This window comes from Cheilinus undulatus, linkage group 10, assembly GCF_018320785.1.
Source record: "Cheilinus undulatus linkage group 10, ASM1832078v1, whole genome shotgun sequence".
NCBI classification, from domain to species: Eukaryota; Metazoa; Chordata; class Actinopteri; order Labriformes; family Labridae; genus Cheilinus; species Cheilinus undulatus.
This window is the reverse complement of record NC_054874.1, coordinates 675,289-695,414: the sequence shown is the minus strand read 5'-3', so window position 1 is coordinate 695,414 and position 20,126 is coordinate 675,289. Positions and strand designations below refer to the sequence as shown.

The following is a 20,126-nucleotide window of genomic DNA, read 5'->3' as shown; positions in this document are numbered from 1 at the left end:
GTGCTCAGTCACCTTCAGGTACAGTGGGGGTCCCTGGTCCTTGGCACCTTTATTTTGGCAGAGAAGACCTGATCTAGAGAAACCCAGAAACCTTCACAGACCATCAGTTTACAACCAAACTGTCTAGAGATATGTTCTAAAGCACTGATTATCAACTGGCGGCCCAGGGGCCACATCAGGCCCCCCAAAGCTTCCTGTCCGGCCCCTGAGAGATCATTAAATTCAGAAAAAGAGGAAAAGAAGATTTTAAGAGTATCCTTTCTGCTTTAAATGTCTGCAGCTGTTAATTCTATCCCACAAACAATTAACACTGAAATATTTTTAGAATGACTGAACATTTGATCTGTTTTTACAGAAGTTTACTGTCAAAATTAGTCGATATTTAAAAAAATAGTTAAGGTTGGCAGAATTGTTGCAAAAATTGGCAGAAGAAAGTTGTGATAGAGGCTAAAATGTGTCAAAAAATGGTTAAGGAGGAAAAAAAGGGGCAAAAGGTCACAAAAATTGGTTACAAATGATGAAAAACAGTGCAAGAAAGTAAAGAAAAGGGGTTAAAAAGTGGCAAAAATTGAAGAAAAGTGGCAAAAATTGATAATATAGTGGCACAAAGGGGATAAAACATGCAGAAAAAGTGGTTTGAAGGGGGTTACAGTCTCTAAAAAAATTGGGCTAATGGGGCAAAAAGTATCAACAATGGGTTTGAAGTGGGAAATATGGTTTTAAAGTTTCAAAAATTGTTGATAAAAATGTAATAAATGGGGTTAAAAGTGGCAAAAATAGAAGGAAAATGGCAAAAATGGATATAAGAGTGACACAAAGGGGATCAACATGCAGGAAAAGTGGTTTAAAAGGGGTTAAAATCATGCAAAAATTGGGTTAAGGAGACAAAAAGTATCAAAAAGGGGTTAAAAGTGTGAAAATGGGTTAATATTGGTGCTTAATGACAGTTAGGGAGGGCCCATTCTCCTGGATTTTCAGGGGTCTGGCTGATCCTGTAGTCAGGTCTGTCTCCTTGTGTCCTGCTGCGTTCTAGATAACAGAGATAGATCTCACTGCTAATGACTAAACATGTCCTGTAGTTTAAAGGAAAATACAAATACTACTGCAATAATATTTCAATCAGACCAAGATGGTCATTTAGTTTTTGTGTATTTGAAAATCCGGCTCCCAGAGTTTCTGTTGAGACTAAATCTGGCCCTTGTGCAGATGGACTTGATGACCCCTGATCTAAAGGATTCTGGAACTTTCTCTGTCCCTGACAGAAACGCTTCCTGGGTCTAGGGTTAGGGTTAGATTACGGTGCAGACATCCTCTGACAGCAGCGCCCATGGAGGATTCATGAAAAGGATGAGGCCCTGATAAGTAAAGCGGCTGAAAACCATCACTCATAAATCACATCAAATCTAGAGAGAGCGCTTCATTTCTGGTGAGAAATAAGAAGGGAATGTCTCACACTTATTACAACAGATGCAGACCGTTCCCTTTATGCTGTATAAGAACATTTATCACGGGTCGCTTTATTCCCCTAATCTTACTGCAGGTGCATGGAGACGCCGTCCTGTAGGTCCCTGAGCTCCTAAAACAAAAGTCAAGACTCCTAGATCTCTAGTTTCTGACTTTAGTTTCTGAGGATGAAGGCCAAACACAGGAAGTAGAAATCAGTGTTGGGCGGTAGCAGCAGGACAAATATCCCTGTTAATAGTTTAACTGTCAGTTTTCACTAAAGATTAGAATCAGGAACAGACCAGTTTCTATTTCTGAGGCTCAGTTAAACGTCTAGATGTCAGACGTCTGCCGTTCATCTCCATCTATAGGCGCTCGTTTACTTTAGCCTTACCTCTGCGTCTCCTTTATTCTTGTACCAAATGAGGCGCAGCTTGGCGTTGGTGGCCATGGTGTAGTTGGTTCGGATGTAGCTGTAGAACAAGGCACATTTGACCCGGACAGGTTCCCCGGCCAGGACGTGGTACTCCTTCAGGTCCACCGACCAGTCCAAGCATCCGTCCACTGAGAGGAGAGGAAACAGAGAGGTGGAAATGAGTTGAACTGCATGGTGCACGCTAATGACGCAGTCATCCTGACACCTGTAGAAACCCGCAGCCATGACTGACGTCCAGGATTGGCCAATAAAATCACAGCACTAAAAATCTGCGTACATGATCTTTTTGGTCCAAACTCTCAGTAAAGATCACTATGGTGTTCCTCAGGGTCACTCTGGACTCTTCTCTCACTTTAAACAAACACATTTAAAGGATCTAACGTCAGAGCGATCCGGTCCTCACCAACAGTGAATGCAGACTGGTTTTCCCTGCTCTGATCTTCTTCTGAATCACTGTATAAGAAGGCCTGAAACATCTTCATCCTCAGATCATTATTGTCGTATCCTTGAGAAATACAAGTGAATTTAAATCTGCCTGCTCTGAATAATAAGATGCTGCATGGACTCGTCCTTCCTCAGTTAAGTGACTACATTAAGCTGAAAGCTCACAGTGGTAAATCCGCCAGGACCTCCACCAGAGGAGACTGTGAGTCCACCTTCAGGCACACCACCTTTGGACAGTCTGCTGTCAGTTTCCTACCACCTACATACAGGAATGGTCGACCTACAGCACTTTTAAACTCTCTGACCAGATCAACCCTGCTGCAGCACGTACGTGCATACATACACAGAATCTGCCTTACACTGCACTTTATTATGATATAAATCTGTTTTCATGCCATGCAGGCCTACATAGATGAATGCATGCATGCATTGCACCATGCATACACACTTAACCCTCTGGTATCCTACAAACTGCTGCCTCGTTTTACTCCTAGTGTGCAAAAAATGCCCAGGGGGTTATTACTGTGAATAAAAAGTTATTTTAATTTATTTTTAATTGTTTATTTTTTTCCTTTATTTCATCAACTTGTGCCATTAACAAAAACACCAAATACTCAATAATTGTCATGTCTTTTAACTCTTTAATTGCCATGCTTGTAATGTAAACAATCCAAAAGAAACAAACAAACAAACAAAAAAAAAACAAAACAAAAAAAAAAACAAACAAAACACACAAGTTAATTTTTTTACAACATACTACACTGAAAGTGAATAACTTATTCATGGATAACTGCAGCCTGGCATGTGTCATTGATTAGTAGCATCATTGGTTTAAATGCATTATCATATTTTTTGTGAGGTCAGTTATTCTCAAATACTCACGTTTTTCACCCTGCTGTGCATAAATGCACACCTTTAAATCATGTTGTAAATATCATACATTTCAGAATTGTTTTACTGTTATTGAATTATATTTTTCTCATTTAAGGTCAGCCCTAACCATAAATGTCAAATACTCAGTCATTTTAATTTTTTTTAAAGGGATACTTCAACATTTGGCAAATTCGTCCATTGCCGTAATCCCTATAGTCTTAGTAATAGGTTTGTTACCTTCAGTTGTCGGTGCGAGCCATTTATGGATCGCCGCTGCCGAGTTCGGACCTGCTGTGCCAACTCAATGTTAGCAGACGGTATTCCGACTTTCCCTCATCAAACTCATCAAATACACAATCCAACAACTCCGAAACGCTCTCGTGGACAAGCTGTGACCTGCACATTCACCACGCTATGAAATAATAACGTATAATTATGTAACATTACAACACATGAAGCCAATACTGGGAACTATTTCTTGAGTAAACCACTGGGCGTGGATGTTTGGTTGCTATTATGATTTAGTTTTTTTCTTGCTGTCTCTTCCCACCCCAGGCTGCAGGAGTGGTAAGACTTTCAGATGCTGCAGAGCAACCCGTTGTTGCTTTGGTTTGAGCTGGGCTTAAGGACCAGTGACCTTGGCGTTCTAATCACTTCATCCTGCAGGCAGAGAACATTTGAACAAACTTTGGTGAGAATCCTTGACAGAAGAAATGGTGTATGACAAGAAACGATGAGCATGAGTCTCAGTGACCTTTCTGAATCTAGTCTGTCCTTGAGTTGGAGTACGTTGGAGTGAGTTTGGAGAAAATCCCTGCTGGTACTCTGAATATATCACTTCCACAGAGGAGGACCCACTGACCCTGACCTCTGACCTCTCGGAAGCAGGGATGCACAATACTGGACATCTTCCAGTGTCTGATATGCTCATATATATAACTCTCTTTAGCCAAATCTAAAACATCTTCTCAACAAAGAATGTCGTTTCAAATCTGGGGAACAGAGATTTCCCATCATGCCTTTGTGCAGGTGTAATGAAGGTATATCTTTCTGTAGCTGATCCCTACAGCAAACATTACAGAGACAGACACGTTAAAACCACACTGAGGTCATCTGAGCTGTTCTTACTGAATACTACAGACACAAACAGATCTGACGTGACTGTAGAGCGTTTACATCCTCAGAATGGACCTCTGCCCACTTCCTGTTATAAATAACCTCCACTACCTCCTCTATTTTTATCTCACTGAGAACCAGAGCAGATAGGGAGGAGGGTATGACTAAGGGAGACGTCACAGCGGAGATCCAGAGACATAGAAGAAGAGGTCACGACCAAACGAGGGAGGACAGCAGAGAGGAAGAGCGTGGTGCCGATGTCTGGGTGAAATCAGGTCAACCAGAACGAACAGAAAACAAGTCGTAGATGGAAGACGAGCCGGAGCTGGTGAGACATGGAGGTCAGGACGGAAAATGACAAAGAGCTTTTCCAAATGGACTTCCCTCTTCTCCTCCTCCCTTCCTGCTCCTCCTCAGCGTCTTCGTCTGATTGATTTTATTTTCTCTTCTTCGTCTCCAGGGCCGGAGCTCAGATAGATGTTCTCTGCTTCAGCTGAGGCCCTCAGGCTCACGCCACCATCCCTCTCTATAACAGCCTCCACCAGCAGCAGAGAGGCCGGTGGTTCTGTTCTCAGAGTTTCCTCAGCCTCAGACCCACCGGGTCAGAACAACAGAGGACGGATGGCACCAGAACTTCAGGACCAGCGGTCCTCAGGAACCAGGACCATTTAGAACTGTGGTCCCCAACCAGTTTGTCCTTCCAGCCCCCTCTACTGGTATCTAAGAGAAGCTGAGACCCCCATAAGGACCCATGTGGAGAAATAAACCTCAATTTTTATTGTTTTCTTTGACCAAAAACACCCAACATATTACGCCTACAGGCGCTTTTTCTTGACAAAAGATCCATGTAAATTAGGGCCAGTCTTTAAAAAAAATTAAATAAAATAAAATAATTTTGAAGAGAAACTTAAACTTAAAATTCTCAAGTTTGAAAAGTTGTTAATTTAGGAGACACATTTTTATATATTTTTTTAAAATTAAAAGTTTTAAATGTAAGTGAACCATCATAGTATTTTTGAGATTATAAAACCGAAAAGTAAAAAAATCCAACCATCATTTTCAGTTTGTTTCTTATAAGATAAGATAAGATAAGATAAGATAAGATAAGATAAGATAAGATAAGATAAGATAAGATAAGCCGGACTTTAATGTCCCCGTAGGGAACTTCATCCTGGAGACTCTCCCACAGTTACAAAACCAATAAATACACAGAGATCATACAGAACAAACAACATTACAGCAGCAGCGGTAGATCCGTCTAACAATTTTCTACATCTACATAAAAAGCAAAACATCTGGCGGCGGAGGCATACTGGCATACTGGCATACTGGCATACTGGCATACTGGCATATTGCACAACCTCTTGGCACATCTTACATCACCTGTTGTTCAGAATTTTAATGTACATGGCACAAATGAATGTTTGTAACGGTCCAGTCTGGTCTCAGGGACCCTAAATCTTCTTTCTGAGGGTAAGAGCTGAAACTCAGAGAGGAAAATGTGGGTCAGATCAGAAACGATTTTCTGCGCCTGTCTAACAACAGACTGCTCACACAGTGTTTGAAGAGATGGGTGCTTATGATTTTCATAGCAGTCTGCACGAGACGAGTAATCTGTGATTTTAACTGAACAGATAAATGACCATTTTTGGCTCAACACTGCTGTAATGTAGGGTTTTTAAACTTGATTTTATAAAGTTTCTATTGTAAAAATTAAAGACTTATAAACTTGAATATTCTGAGTTCTTTTCTTGTAAATGAACAACTTAAAAAAGTTCTTAAACATTAGATTTTGTCCTCCTAAAAATGTTGACCTTATTGTTAAAGATTCTCTTCATTTCTGGAATCTTTAAGGTTGGCCCTGATAAATTATGTTTTTAATCACGATGAAGCATATGTTCAACCTCAGAGCAGACAACGCCCCCCACCGGACATTCAATCCCAGTTCCTCATGTTACTGGAGGAATAAAAACTTTTGATGTACTTGGACTTTTTAGAGTAGAATTCAGTAATTTTACTTTTACTTAAATTTACGTTTAGGGAAGTTTCACTCTTCATTACATTTAAAAAAGCTTAAGTTGGTAGGTAAAAATGAAAACTAAATGATAAAAGAGCAAAATCTTCCAGAGGCACACTCTCAGCTAAGTGATATGGTCAGTCTCCCAGAATGCCTTGGGTATCACGCAGTGTTAATTATGTTGACTAAAACTATGACTAAAAATGTCCGTTGACAGCCTGTTTTCAATGACAAAAACTAGACTAACAAAAATAGATCTGTGATGACTAAAACTAGACTAGACTAACAAAAATAGATCTGTGATGACTAAAACTAGACTAACAAAAATAGATCTGTGATGACTAAAACTAGACTAACAAAAATAGATCTGTGATGACTAAAACTAGACTGAGACTAACAAAAATAGATCTGTGATGACTAAAATTAGACTAGACTAACAAAAATAGATCTGTGACGACAAAAACTAGACTAGACTAACAAAAATAGATCTGTGACGACTAAAACTAGACTAGACTAACAAAAATAGATCTGTGACGACTAAAACTAGACTAGACTAACAAAAATAGATCTGTGATGACAAAAACTAGACTGAGACTAACAAAAATAGATCTGTGACGACTAAAACTAGACTAGACTAACAAAAATAGATCTGTGATGACAAAAACTAGACTAGACTAACAAAAATAGATCTGTGACGACTAAAACTAGACTAGACTAACAAAAATAGATCTGTGACGACTAAAACTAGACTAACAAAAATAGATCTGTGATGACTAAAACTAGACTGAGACTAACAAAAATAGATCTGTGACGACTAAAACTAGACTAACAAAAATAGATCTGTGATGACTAAAACTAGACTAACAAAAATAGATCTGTGATGACTAAAACTAGACTAACAAAAATAGATCTGTGACGACTAAAACTAGACTGAGACTAAAAAGGGTAGAAAAGACTTAAATGGGACTAAAACTAGAATGCATTTCATTTAAAGACTAAAACTAAGACTAAAATTAAAAATAGCTGCCAACATTAATACTGGTATCATGGCCAAGATCTGAAAATGACAAAAAATAAGACCATAATTTAAAGCTATTTCAGTGCATTATGGTCCTTTGTATTCTAAAGAATGATTTCGATGATCAGTTTGATCAGACTGACTGACTAAACTCTGGATCCATCAGCTGTTAGAATCTAACATGGACTTAGTGGCTGTTTCTTTAAACTGCTCTGCCATCATCAGCTCAGACACAAAGATGCTTTCATTGTTTGCATGAGTATAACAGTGATTTATCAGCTGATCATCTGAGGTGAACTGTCAGGTGTTAATCTGAGCTTCACATCCCCAGCAGGAAACAGAATATTTAAAGTATAACAGTACTACAGCGGTCTTATCCTGGACATATCCTCCTCTCTAATGGAGCTTCTACATCTCTGTCACTAATACCCCTGGATATGAAATCAGCCTGTTTACTGCTGTGTTACATGCCAGATGTAATCCATGCAGGGGTAAACCACTGGTTTACATCTAAAGGCTTCATTTGCATGAATTTCAACCACAGATTCACAGCGATGTGCTCCACTGGTTTCATTTATAGTGAAAGTGATATGTGTTAATTTAGACGGAGACAGGAGAGATTATAGGAAGTGAAACACACACACAGTCATCTGAGTGGATTTATTGGACGGACTATCACTCTCTCCTCCTCTCAGATGATTTAGTACTCATCCACATCTCTCCCTCTCTAAGAGAAACCACGCGGATGCACAACAGTCAGCCATGTTCTAGGCTCACTAGAAAAATGATCTGTAAGAGCTACGAAGGCGTGGATAGCATCATTAGAACGGCACAACAGAGAGCTTCCAGAGAAAAACAAGTTAGGAAGCTACGAGCTGTGGTTTTAAATCCATCTACATTTGAATCACACGCCTCTCTTCTTGTCATTTACAACAACACAGGTCTAAGAGGGTTGAGATCCATAACAAATTCATTTTTCCCATTTAAATTTATGTAGATATAGAAAAATACAAAATGGCACAAAAAGAGCTCTGAATGCAAAACAGTGGGATTTTAAACTGCATTAAAAAGGTGTGATTAACTGCAGCTGACAACAGAAAATCTGAAATTAATTGTGTTTTTAGGTGATGGAAGAATGGGACGCCATTCCACGGCATGAGGGGGAGGAGCCAGGCTGGTGACCAGCATGAGGAGGAGGAGCCAGGCTGGTGACCAGCATGAGGAGGAGGAGCCAGGCTGGTCACCAGCATGAGGAGGAGGAGCCAGGCTGGTGACCAGCATGAGGAGGAGGAGCCAGGCTGGTGACCAGCATGAGAGGGAGGAGCCAGGCTGTTGTGGCTTTGTTATTTATATATTTATTTTATATATTTATTTATTGCAATTTTTAAAAATCATTTATTAAGATTAGATGCTCTTGTCCATCTTACACTTTTTAATCTATTTATGACTGTGTTCAGAGAAATGGTTTTGCATCAGACTCCTCATGGAGGCCTGGCATCAAATCCAGTTAGTCTCATTGAACCAGGTTTTTTGAGACCATCACCTCCTCTAACAGACGGCTCCACCTTCTCTAAACCCTCCATCTTAGACCCTCGATGCTCTGATCACATCTGTGGGAGTATTATAGCCCTAGGGTAGTCCACGTTGTTGGCTCTTTTGTATATTTAAGACGCCTTTTAGTTGGTCCTGTAAAAACATTTGCATGGAGCAGTGAGGCGGGGTACCCCGTGTAAAACTGCAGTGTATGAACTGTTTGATGTGCTCCTCTCTTGGCCTTAGGCCTGTAAATGTGTGAGATGAGGACAGTTACTACAGGTAGACTGCAGACGTCCCTTTGCAGAGCTTTACTGTGACTAGAACAAATAAACAAGGATGAATGAATGAATGTCAGATATTCTGCACACTGCACCTTTAAAAGCTCACAGCGCGTTGTAGCATGCAGGAGTGAGAGAGCGCTAATCAGATGGAGTGAAAGGACGGCGTCTGAGTCGAAAGTGTGTTTCTGTGAGTGTTTGTGTTCTAAACGAAGGAGTGAATAGACCAGCCAGACATGGAGGTTGAAAATTAATGAGCTGACACAAATTAAAGGTGTGAGTTTGGTCCATTCAGCTCCTACAGCAGGGAAACACTCACACACTGCTGCACTAAGGGAATGGCATTAATAGAAAATCACATTAGTCTGGTCCACTAGACTAATGCCTTTGCTTAAGAAAACACAGGTCAGACAGCCACACATGGATTGTTCACACTCTAATGGCTCACACTCTCCATGAGAACAACGGGGCCGTGTGCAGCTACAGGTCATAACTAAAGCAAACTTCTAATCATTCATCCATGGCTGCATCCGAACGTGTGTTTGGATGGGAAGGTGAGAGCGTGCATGAGTGGACATGTGTCTGCAGGCCTGCAGCATGAGCGTGCTCAGTGCTGTGCAGCCTGGTGTGTCTGCAGACTTATTAATGTGAGGGCGACGAGAGAGCATGGGCAGATATATCACTCCCCTCAGACCTATCTGTGTGTGGATGCTGCAGAGGGAAAATAACCGCGGATACGTCTAGAGTTTACACCCCCGCCTCACACGACCATCAGCCCAACGTTAGGAATCTTTCTTTGTTTTTTATTTTGTCTTCAAGAAAAACTTCTGAATGCACCAAAATTCATAGTGTCAGTGGATGAAGATGTTTCAAAATAAGTTTCAGAATAAAAGCACACCTTAACCCTCGCTCCCTTTCAATTTTTAGCTCCATCTGTCCTTGTTTGTCCATATTCTGGACATACAGATAAGTGTTAATAAAATAATCATAATAATAATTCATATCAATATTCAACATCATAATTTTCAATCATAATTTTTTTACTTTCACTGCTTCAAATCTCTTCAACAACTTCAACCCTGACCACTAAAAAAAAAAAAAAAAAAAAAAATCAATGTTACACCCTTTTTATGGCAGTTATTGTACACCATGTCACTGGTATTTTTTATGGTAAAAAAACACAAAAACACCACAATTCCCATATAAAATGATCTAGATCAGTGGTTTTCAAAGTGTGAGGCGGGCCTCCCCTGGGGGGCGCCACAGAGCTTCAGCGGAGGCACGGAACCATGAACCAGAAACAAGGTGATTTGCTTTGCTAACCTCTGCTGTGCATGGAGCTAAATGGATAGACTCATAGTTACTATAGGGACTATGCTAGAGCAGTGTTACTCAACCAAAGAGCCACATTATTGAAAATACCGTTGCAAGAGCCACAATCTAAGAGATGAAAAGAGGCGAAAGCAGCTTGAAGTAGCAATAACAATAGGTCAAAGGTGGCAAAATGGTCAAAAAGCAGCAAAAAATGGGTTAAAATGGGGAGAAAAAGTGGAAAATGGTCTGAAAGTAGCAGAAATGGGTGAAAAGTGACAAAAAAATGAGTGAAAAGTGACTAAAATGGACAAAAGTGGTAAAAAATGGTAAAAAAGGGCAAAAAATGGGATAAAGGTGGCAAAAAGATGTAAAAACAAGCAAAAAATTGAAAAAAGAAAAAGAGAATTATTTCATGATGAAAGGTAGCTTAAATGGGCAAAAAGGAGAAAAGGGCAAAATGGGATTAAAGTGGAAAAAATGGGGAAAAAGTGGCAAAAAGAAGTTGTAAAATGGCCAAAAAAATATGAAAAAGGGTATTTAATGGCATTATAACTGAATAAAAGGGAAAGGCAGATGTTTAAGGACATTTGCAAACCAAAATATCCAAAATATATTAATCAGAATTAGAATCTTTATTAATGAACACACAAACAATTTGGTGGAATTTACTTTCGGTACAGCACTTGAAAAGGACGCTCACATCAACTGTGTCATCACAGAACAGACAAAAACATGAGACATACACAGTAGAGCAAAAGGCATATTTAGTCCATGGCTTGATTGAGTGTTCTTATAGCAGAGGGGATGGAACTGTTTTTGAATCTTACTGATTTGGTTGGCAGGGATCTGTAGCGCCTCCCTGAGGGCATGAGAGCGAACAGGGGATGGAGAGGATGGGAGGGGTCCGAGGTGATTTTGAAGGCTCTTTGAGTGATACGTCGGTGATATAGTGTGTCTATGGATGGGAGGGGCTGACCGATGATTTTGGAGGATTTATCGACAATGCGCTGTGGTTTTTGGCGTGTGAGTCCAAATTACCGTACCAGACAATTATTTAAAAGGTGAGTATGCTTTCTATGATGGCGGTGTAAAACTGTAGGAGAAGGTTGAGTCTGACTCTGAAGTTTTGAGCTGACGGAGGAAGAATAAACGTTGGTTGGCTTTCTTGTAGGTGTGGTCTGAGTGGAGTTTCCATTTGAGTGTGTTGGAGATGTGTGTGCCGAGGAATTTGAAGGAGTCAGTGATGGTGATGGTTCAGACAGGATGTGCAGAGGGGTATTTGGTGTGGGATTGTGGGTAAAGTTAACTATGAATTCCTGAGTTTTTGCTGTATTGAGTCGTGGGCACCAAGTGGTCGTTTGGGCTATCTGTTGACCATAGTGTTGTTGGTTATTGTTTGTGATGAGTCCAATTATGGTGGTGTCATCTGCATACTTGATGATGGAGACTGAGCTGTGGGTGGAGGTGAGGTTGTTGGTGTTAATGTTAAAAATGTTAAAGATTAGACATAAATGTTTGAAATGTTGTTGTTTTTATTTTATTTTTTTTCAATTTGAATCCTTTTTGTGGGTGGGGGTCCACCAAATGAATAATTTCTTCTTAGGGGAGACTCTCACACACTTTGAAAACCCCTGATATAGATTAATTTAAAAAAATAAATAAATAAAAATAAAAAAATAAATACAGTCTGGGCCATGCCAATGATGAGTAGTAAAATTGATTTTGATGCACTGACATTTTTTTGTAGTGCCAAATTTCATAATTTAGCTCCATCTGTCCTTGTTTGTCCATATTCTGGACACACAGAAAACTGTTAATAAAACATTCTTTTTTCGTTTTGTTTTTAAATTTCCCTGCTTCAAATCTCTTCAACAACTTCAACCCTGACCACTAAAAAAAAAAAAAAAAAAAAAATCAAAGTTACACCCTTTTATTCCAGTTATTGTCCACTCTGCCTGTGACTGTGATTCAGTGAGATAGCGTCCATGCTAGACAGATGAGTCTATCAGAGCCAAAAACACGCCAGTTTTCCCCTCCTTTCCTCCAGCCTCCTCCTCTACCAATCATATGAGAGCAAATGCATTTGTTCATGTTAGGTTTATTTTATGTACAGGCATAAAAAATCAGAGGAAATATGTAGGATATGAATCACCAACATGTGCATTTCCACCTCTAACCAAAATGTGACCGTGATTACACTCATTACACGCAGATATAAATTTACTGCATATTTGAGATATGATATATTCTCTCCTATTGATGGAAAGGACCCGTGCATCCTCATGCATGTCCATCCACTTACGGTGAAGTGAGGTCAAAGTTGAAATTGTCCAAATGTCCCCCTTTCTTAGTCCCAGACTGCAGAACTCAGCAGTAGCATTTTCGACTGTAAACACTCCACTTACATGTCCGACTGTAAACGTAGACGCAGGTTCTCACCCGAGCACACACGTAGGAGCACACAAACTTACACATGTAGCCCACTCTCAGACATCCATATCTAGTGGCACCAATCATTTCATTTAATTCTGATGATGTTTAGTGGGTGAAATAGCGCTTCAAACACTCTGAGTCTATGGAAGGTAAACAATGTCTGCGTTACCTAAGGGGTTAAAATGGTGCGCTGGCACTATCTGCTGGATCACTGTGGGGTGGTGAAATTTAGAGCCCTGGTGATCGAGTGACTGCATAGAAAAGGTTGCTGTATGTTGTTTTGGTGCCATAGACACACAGTCAAAAAACCTGTTTTTAATGGAAGTCTATTGTCCAGATTTTGGACAAACAAGGATGGATGGAGATATTTGGGGTCAGTAGAGTTCTATGAGCAACACATTTTTTTTTTTTTTAATAAGAAGAAAAATCATAACTTTGGGCAAATTTGATGCCTCAATCTAAAAAAATGTGACTATCAACTCAAAATAATGATGATAAAAATGATGAATGTCCTCAAAATGGACATAGTAGGATCTGAGGGTTAAAGGGCGAGGGAGTAGATTGATGTTTAACATTTCTACCCATCTGATTGGATCATTGACCAACCAGATGATACATGGATATATATTTATGAATAGTTACACCCCTAGAGAGTAATTGTCGGTTTGACTGTTCCAGGTTTAGTAGCCTGTTTTGCAGCCAGTCCAGCACATGCCAGAGTGAGACGGTCTGTCTGAAGCCCTGCTTTATTACACATGGCTGATTAGGAACTGATATGAGTTAGCACGCATGCTGAAAATGTTTCTGTACACTGAAGGGTGATGGAGCCATGGCTTGTGCAGTGCAGAATATTTATTTCTGGCCTGTCACTCAAACATAAAGCCCCACAGAGCCTCCAGCCTGTCTGCACGGCTCCCACAATCCCCTGCAATACCACTACAGCTGCTGCCATAATAATAGCTTGACCTGACCCACTCTCTCACACACAGACTCAGGTAATGATCTGGACTTTACCGAGCACGCACACACACCCACAAAAGGAGAAGAAAAGGCGTCAGACACGCACAAACGTCAGAGACGAGGCACGCCGCCCCCAAAAAAGGAGGTGGCAACTAACACAAAAACCCCCACACAAGTCTATCACTGCTGCAGGGCAATTTACACCCAGGTGAGAGGGAAAGAATAGAGGGAGAGAAGAGGAGAAGAAAACAGAAGGAGGTGATAGAATGAGATTAGAATGAGGAGGGAAAACAGAGAGAGAGAGAAAATACCGCCATTTGGCCCCGTGTTTTGTGCTGATGTTCAATTTCAGCACACGGCTGACTTGATGGTTACTTCTTTTCTCTGAACACATTTTATGAGAATGGGCTTCAGCTGAGAGAGGGATGTTGGTGAGAGGACATGCTGTATCTGTGTGTGCGTATGAGAGAGAGAGAGAGAGAGCATCCACTCCCTGTATGCTGGCTATTTTCAAAATGACTCCTAAAAATGAGTTTTACTCTGGCACTAACCCGGGGAGACTACATAGCACATACATACAGAGTAAAGCTATCTGCTGGGGAGATGAATGAGCATGCTAATGCAGGTGTGGGTTACAGCTTTCATTCAGCATCCATCAGCGCTGCAGCAGCACAAACACAGGACATGCACGTTTCACAGGCTCAAACACATGAAACGACACCCTCTGCACACACGTGTCAGTGCTGAATAAATGGAGTTGACCACAATCTGCCCTCTGTCTAATGCAACCTAAAAGACTGAAATGCATTCACACAAGGAAACACGACAATGTCTGCACGCACACACAGAGCTGCAGCGGTCCTCACTGAGGCTGAGAGACCAAACTCAAATTTAGATTAAATCACAGAGGGAACAATTTTCAAATCTTAGAAGATGCAAAAATTATTTAACCTGAAATACGTCAAAATTCTACTTTAATAGTTTGCAGCACCAGGACGTTCTGCTCAACACAAACATTCAGGGGTCATTTTGTCTAGAATAGTTTCCAAAAATCCTACTTTTGTGATTTTTGTTTTTCATAATCAAAATGAGAATGACATAAAGATGATCATTCCTGTCAATACAGCAAATCACGTGGAATGAGCCAAAATAATCACAGTTAGAGAGATTTTCTAAATAATTCAGCCCTCATTAGGACTTTGATTAACCATCAGATCTGTGTACAGAATCTAAAAGTTGGTACACCAGGCTTCCTTAACCTCCTGAGCCCGGAGCTTTTGTCTGGAAAGCATTTTGAGTTTTTCCTAATTGGGGATAAGGAGGGATGGCTTTAGAACAGGAATTCCTTGGAAAAATGTCCTCTCCAAACCCCCCCCCCAGCTCCCCAGAAAATTCCTTTAGATAATTATCAAATCTTTTAGTGAAGCTTTATCATTCCCCCCAAAATTCCACATAAATTCATGCCCATTTTCAAGCAAATTCTTCAAATATCAAAGAACATTCACCCTAAAATTTTGCTGCAAATTCTGATGAAAAAAAATACCAAAGCATTCTCTAAAAGTTCATGAAAATGATCAAAAACATCCAAATAAATTCCCTAAAATTGTTATAAATATTCACCAAATGTTAAAACCTCTACCTCCAAATTCCTGATTCCCAAAAATTCTGAATAAATTTCCCAATTTCCCATGAAAATGCTCTAAAAAATTAAGCAAATTTGACCAAATTCTTCCAATGAAACTCTCCAAAATTAACCGACATACCCCTTAAGTTTATAATTTCCAAGAAAATTCCCTCCAAAATCCAAAAAGCAATGTATCCAAACATTTCAAGCAAATAACTTACACTGAAATGGATATTCAGGACAAAAGTCTAAAAAATTCTAATAGCAGAAATTATGATGTTGATGTAAGGAAGCCAACATGTAATATCCTCTTATGTGCATGCTGGGTCTTAGGAGGTTAGGTGTGATTCTGAGATGTCCCAGACCAAAAATGACCAATTGTATGCTCCCTTGCTGTCACTCATAAACATGTGTTTATTGAAAATTATGAACCAAACCTCAGTTCTTACTCCTGGGTGCAGAATGAGGGAGTTTGCATGGAAAATGTTGATTCCTGGGTGCAGAATGAAGGAGTTTGCATGGAAAATGTTGATTCCTGGGTGCAGAATGAGGGAGTTTGCATGGAAAATGTTGATTCCTGGGTGCAGAATGAGGGAGTTTGCATGGAAAATGTTGATTCCTGGGTGCAGAATGAGGGAGTTTGCATGGAAAATGTTGATTCCTGGGTGCAGAATGAGGGAGTTTGCATGGAAAATGCTCCACAGCAGAACTTCGTTTGGGTTTGGTTGAAACAGACGGTTAATTGGTGTGGGGTCGGTTTGATGGTGAAACAATTGCCGTTTTCCTTCAGCTTTAAAGGAACGTCCTTCCTGCCAGCAGGATCTGCCAATGTGGTCATGTGTTGGACCGCAGACAGGTCAACATCACAAGGTACTCTTGTTCCTGTGCTATTTTTATGCATTTATTATGTGAGGGCCAATAATGACAATTCAGAATAAACACTCCACATCTGGGCTCAGGAATGATCCTCAGAGGGGGAAAGATTATAAAATGATAATAATAATGTTAAATATATGATAGATTTTTAGTTTATTGTGGCGTACCAGTTAATTTGAGCTGAACTGACATCTGTTCCCTCTAAGAGCCTGCGTTTGTGGCTCACAGAGCTGCTTTGGACTTTAACTCTCACCAAATGGTCAGAGTCCTCTGGAACAGACCGGCTTCTCCTCATAAGAAGAAAACGTGGCATCTGATTGGTCAGGCTGGAGGCCAGGCACACCACTGTTATGGTTCCATTTCACACTGGTTTATACGTCTGCCATGTGCCTCTCAACACTTTACTGTGCCTGAGCCATGTGCAGATGATTCAGTGAGTAGGTCTGTGCAGCAGTCCAGTCTGAATCCAATGAAAATCATCAGAAAGGGGTTTGGGTCCTCAGGTCCAGACCAAAGTAGGAAGGAAACACAATAATGCATATTATAGAGGAGCAGTGTTGAACGCAGCACTAATGAAAAGGAATAAGTCCCATTTACTTTTGCTGCAAAACTGCTCATAAACACTGATCACACCTGAAGAGTGTCAGACATGAGGATAGGTGAAGGTGAGGATGGGGGATGATGCACCACAGTAAAGGTTTTCCTTCTGGAGGATCTTCTCCTGAACAAAGATAGATTAGAATATTTAAAGAGAGAAGATAAGGTCAAACAATTACAATAAATCAACAAAGTAAAACAGCCTGAGACATGAATAAATCAATGTCTAATTAAATGTGGTACTGTGGATAAATTAGGCTAATTAATGAGGAGACACATGATCAGGAGTAATGATGATGTTTTAAAAGATTAAACTGAGCATATAAGCCCTCATCAGCTGATTTGCTCTACGCATGCTATTGGCTAATCACACTCATTCTAATGTCATATTTAAACTGCTCTAGCCTGGCTAGCTTCTCTGCTGCTCCCTGGCTGCTTTTTGCAACCCTCCTCCACCCCAGCTCCTCCTTCATGCTACGTCTGCCTTAATCACTTTGTGTCACTGATGTCTGCTCTGCTCCGGGTTCTGCTTCCTCACAGGTAGAGCAGGAGCGTGTGCTGCTCCTGTTTGCTTTCCTCATAGGCTCATGGAAGGGCAGAGGGATCCCAGAACAGCCACACAGACAAATGTAGAAAACAGCAATTAGAGCAGTTAATAACCACTCAAGATGAGAAATTTATGACTGAAAATCCTGTGTTTTTGTGACAAAGTAGTGGCTGACCAAGACTTTTATGGTAAGGGAGTGAGCGGGAGCAACATGAGAAAAACAGGACTGTTGGTAGGTATGCTAATGTAGAAGCTAATGTAGCATGCTAATGTAGCATGCTAATTGCTTCATCTTTTTCCATAATTTCTGTATTAAACTCGCTCTCTTGTAATCTTCAGCATGGGTGAGGCCAGTATGTCCAGAAAACAGACTTACAGATAAGTGGTAGTAAAATAATCATTTTTCAACATTTTTTTTTACTTTCACTGCTTCAAATCTCTTCAACAACTTCAACCCTGACCACTAAAAAAAATTCAAATTTAGACCCTCTTTATTCCAGTTATTGTCCACTCTGCCTGTGACTGTGATTCAGTGAGATAGCGTCCATGCTAAACAGATGAGTCTATCAGAGCCAAAAACACGCCAGTTTTACCCTCCTTTCCTCCAGCCTCCTCCTCTACCAATCATATGCGAGCAAATGCATTTGTTCATGTTAGGTTTATTTTATGTACAGGCATAAAGAATCAGAGGAAATATATGAATCACCAACATGAGCATTTCCACCTCTAATCAAAATGTGACCGTGATTATGCTCATTACACGCAGATATAAATTTACTGCATATTTGAGGTATGATATATTCTCTCCTATTGATGGAAAGGACCCGTGCATCCTCATGCATGTCCATCCACTTGCTATGAAGTGAGGGCAAAGTTGAAATTGTCCAAATGTCCCCCTTTCTTAGTCCCAGACTGCAGAACCAGGAAGTAGTATTTCCGACTGTAAACACTCCACTTATGGCATGTCCGGCTGTAAACACAATGAAATATTAAAGTGGCTTATTCAGACAACCACCACTGAGACAGAGGCTCTCATTACTGGAACATTGATCTCTGTGTTCACATTTCTGCACATTTATCAATGGAGATTTCATTTTGTTGTTGTACATGTAAGGGTTAATGCTTGGCGAGGGAGTAGATTCTTTAAATGTGTTTCTGTGAAGATGAAACAGTTGAAACTGAAGAAAGAGTTATGATTCACTTCTCAATGACTAAATGATCTAAACCCAGTAAAAACATGGCACTGCAGCGGAGAGAGGATTCAGCAGACTTTCTGAGAGAGGAAAACAGGGTCTTCAGATTTAATCCATTATTAAACAAGCTGGTAGGAAAGAAAAGGTTTTCAGTGCTCCATCAAAACGACAGCTCCGAGCAAATTCAGCTGTGAATGAATTTAAAGAAGTCTCCGAGCACAGCCAAACAACTTTGAGGCTCTGAAAACATTGTCCTCTGTCAAACTGCTATTTTAGGTTGGTGCCTGTGGAGCCGCGTGTGTGTGTGTGTGTGTGTGTGTATTAATATATACGCCTCTATAGCCTCTCCATTTGTCACCGTGTCGATGGAGCGTGCAGCGTGCAGCAGCACAGCCACTCCCACATTTGTCAGCTCTCCTGTGTGTTACACACAAGCGTGCACACACACACAGTCCCCTCGCTTTCTCCCAGCCTGTCATTAATAAAGAGGAGCTGCACACCTGTTTGCTGACAGCCCCATACAGAGAGGAGGGGTGGGGGGTGGGGGGTCTGGTAGAAGTGACACAAGTACAGCTTCACAGGTAAAGGTGTAACAGGAGCGTGACTACACATAAAAAAGAGGCTGTGCATTCACAGGAAATGCTGGGGCTCCTTTAAGAAGTCACATGACTGTCCCAGTCTGGCCTAGATATGGTATTTACTGTCGTTATTTACTGTTGTCTGAGGGCGGAGCCCAAAGGGTTAAATATGCAGAACTGAGATCAAACTAAGGACGGTCTGGATCCATGATCACTCCAAATTAACAGGCAGTTATACACACTGTTTACAAGCAGGGACATGTGGACATCAGGTAGATTAGATAAGTATTACAATTATTATTATATTAATAATAATCATTATTATTATTATTATTATTATTATTATTATTATTATTATTATTCCTAATATTGATATTATTGTTATGATTATGATGATGATGATGATGATGATTGTTATTATTATTATTATTATTATCATTTTTATCATTATCATTATAACAATAATAATTATTATTATTGATATTTTTATTATTGTTTTATTTTTTTCCTAATATTATTATAATCATTATTCCTAATATAATTATAATAACAATAATAATAATATTAATAATTATTATAATTCACATTATTATTATTATTATTATTATTCCTAATATAATAATCCTAATACTACTACTACTACTAATAATAATAATTCCTATTATTATTATTATTATTATTATTATTATTACTATTATTATTATTATTATTATCATTATTTCTATCATTGTTATTATTATTATTGTCATTTTTATTATTATTACTGTTATTATTATTGATAATATTATTATTTTCATTATTATTATTATAATTATTATAATAATAATAATAATAATAATAATT

At 39.7% G+C, this 20,126-nt stretch overlaps 1 protein-coding gene across 2 annotated transcripts in view; it reads right to left on the bottom strand.

Annotated features, from left to right (window-relative positions):
- Positions 1-20,126, bottom strand: part of il1rapl2 (interleukin 1 receptor accessory protein-like 2) — a 515,311-nt gene that overhangs the window by 171,904 nt on the left and 323,281 nt on the right. For both annotated transcript variants that reach the window (XM_041796951.1, XM_041796950.1), the window contains one exon: positions 1,838-2,007. In XM_041796951.1, coding sequence (XP_041652885.1) covers positions 1,838-2,007 — 170 coding nt within the window. The remainder of the gene's footprint in view (positions 1-1,837; positions 2,008-20,126) is intronic.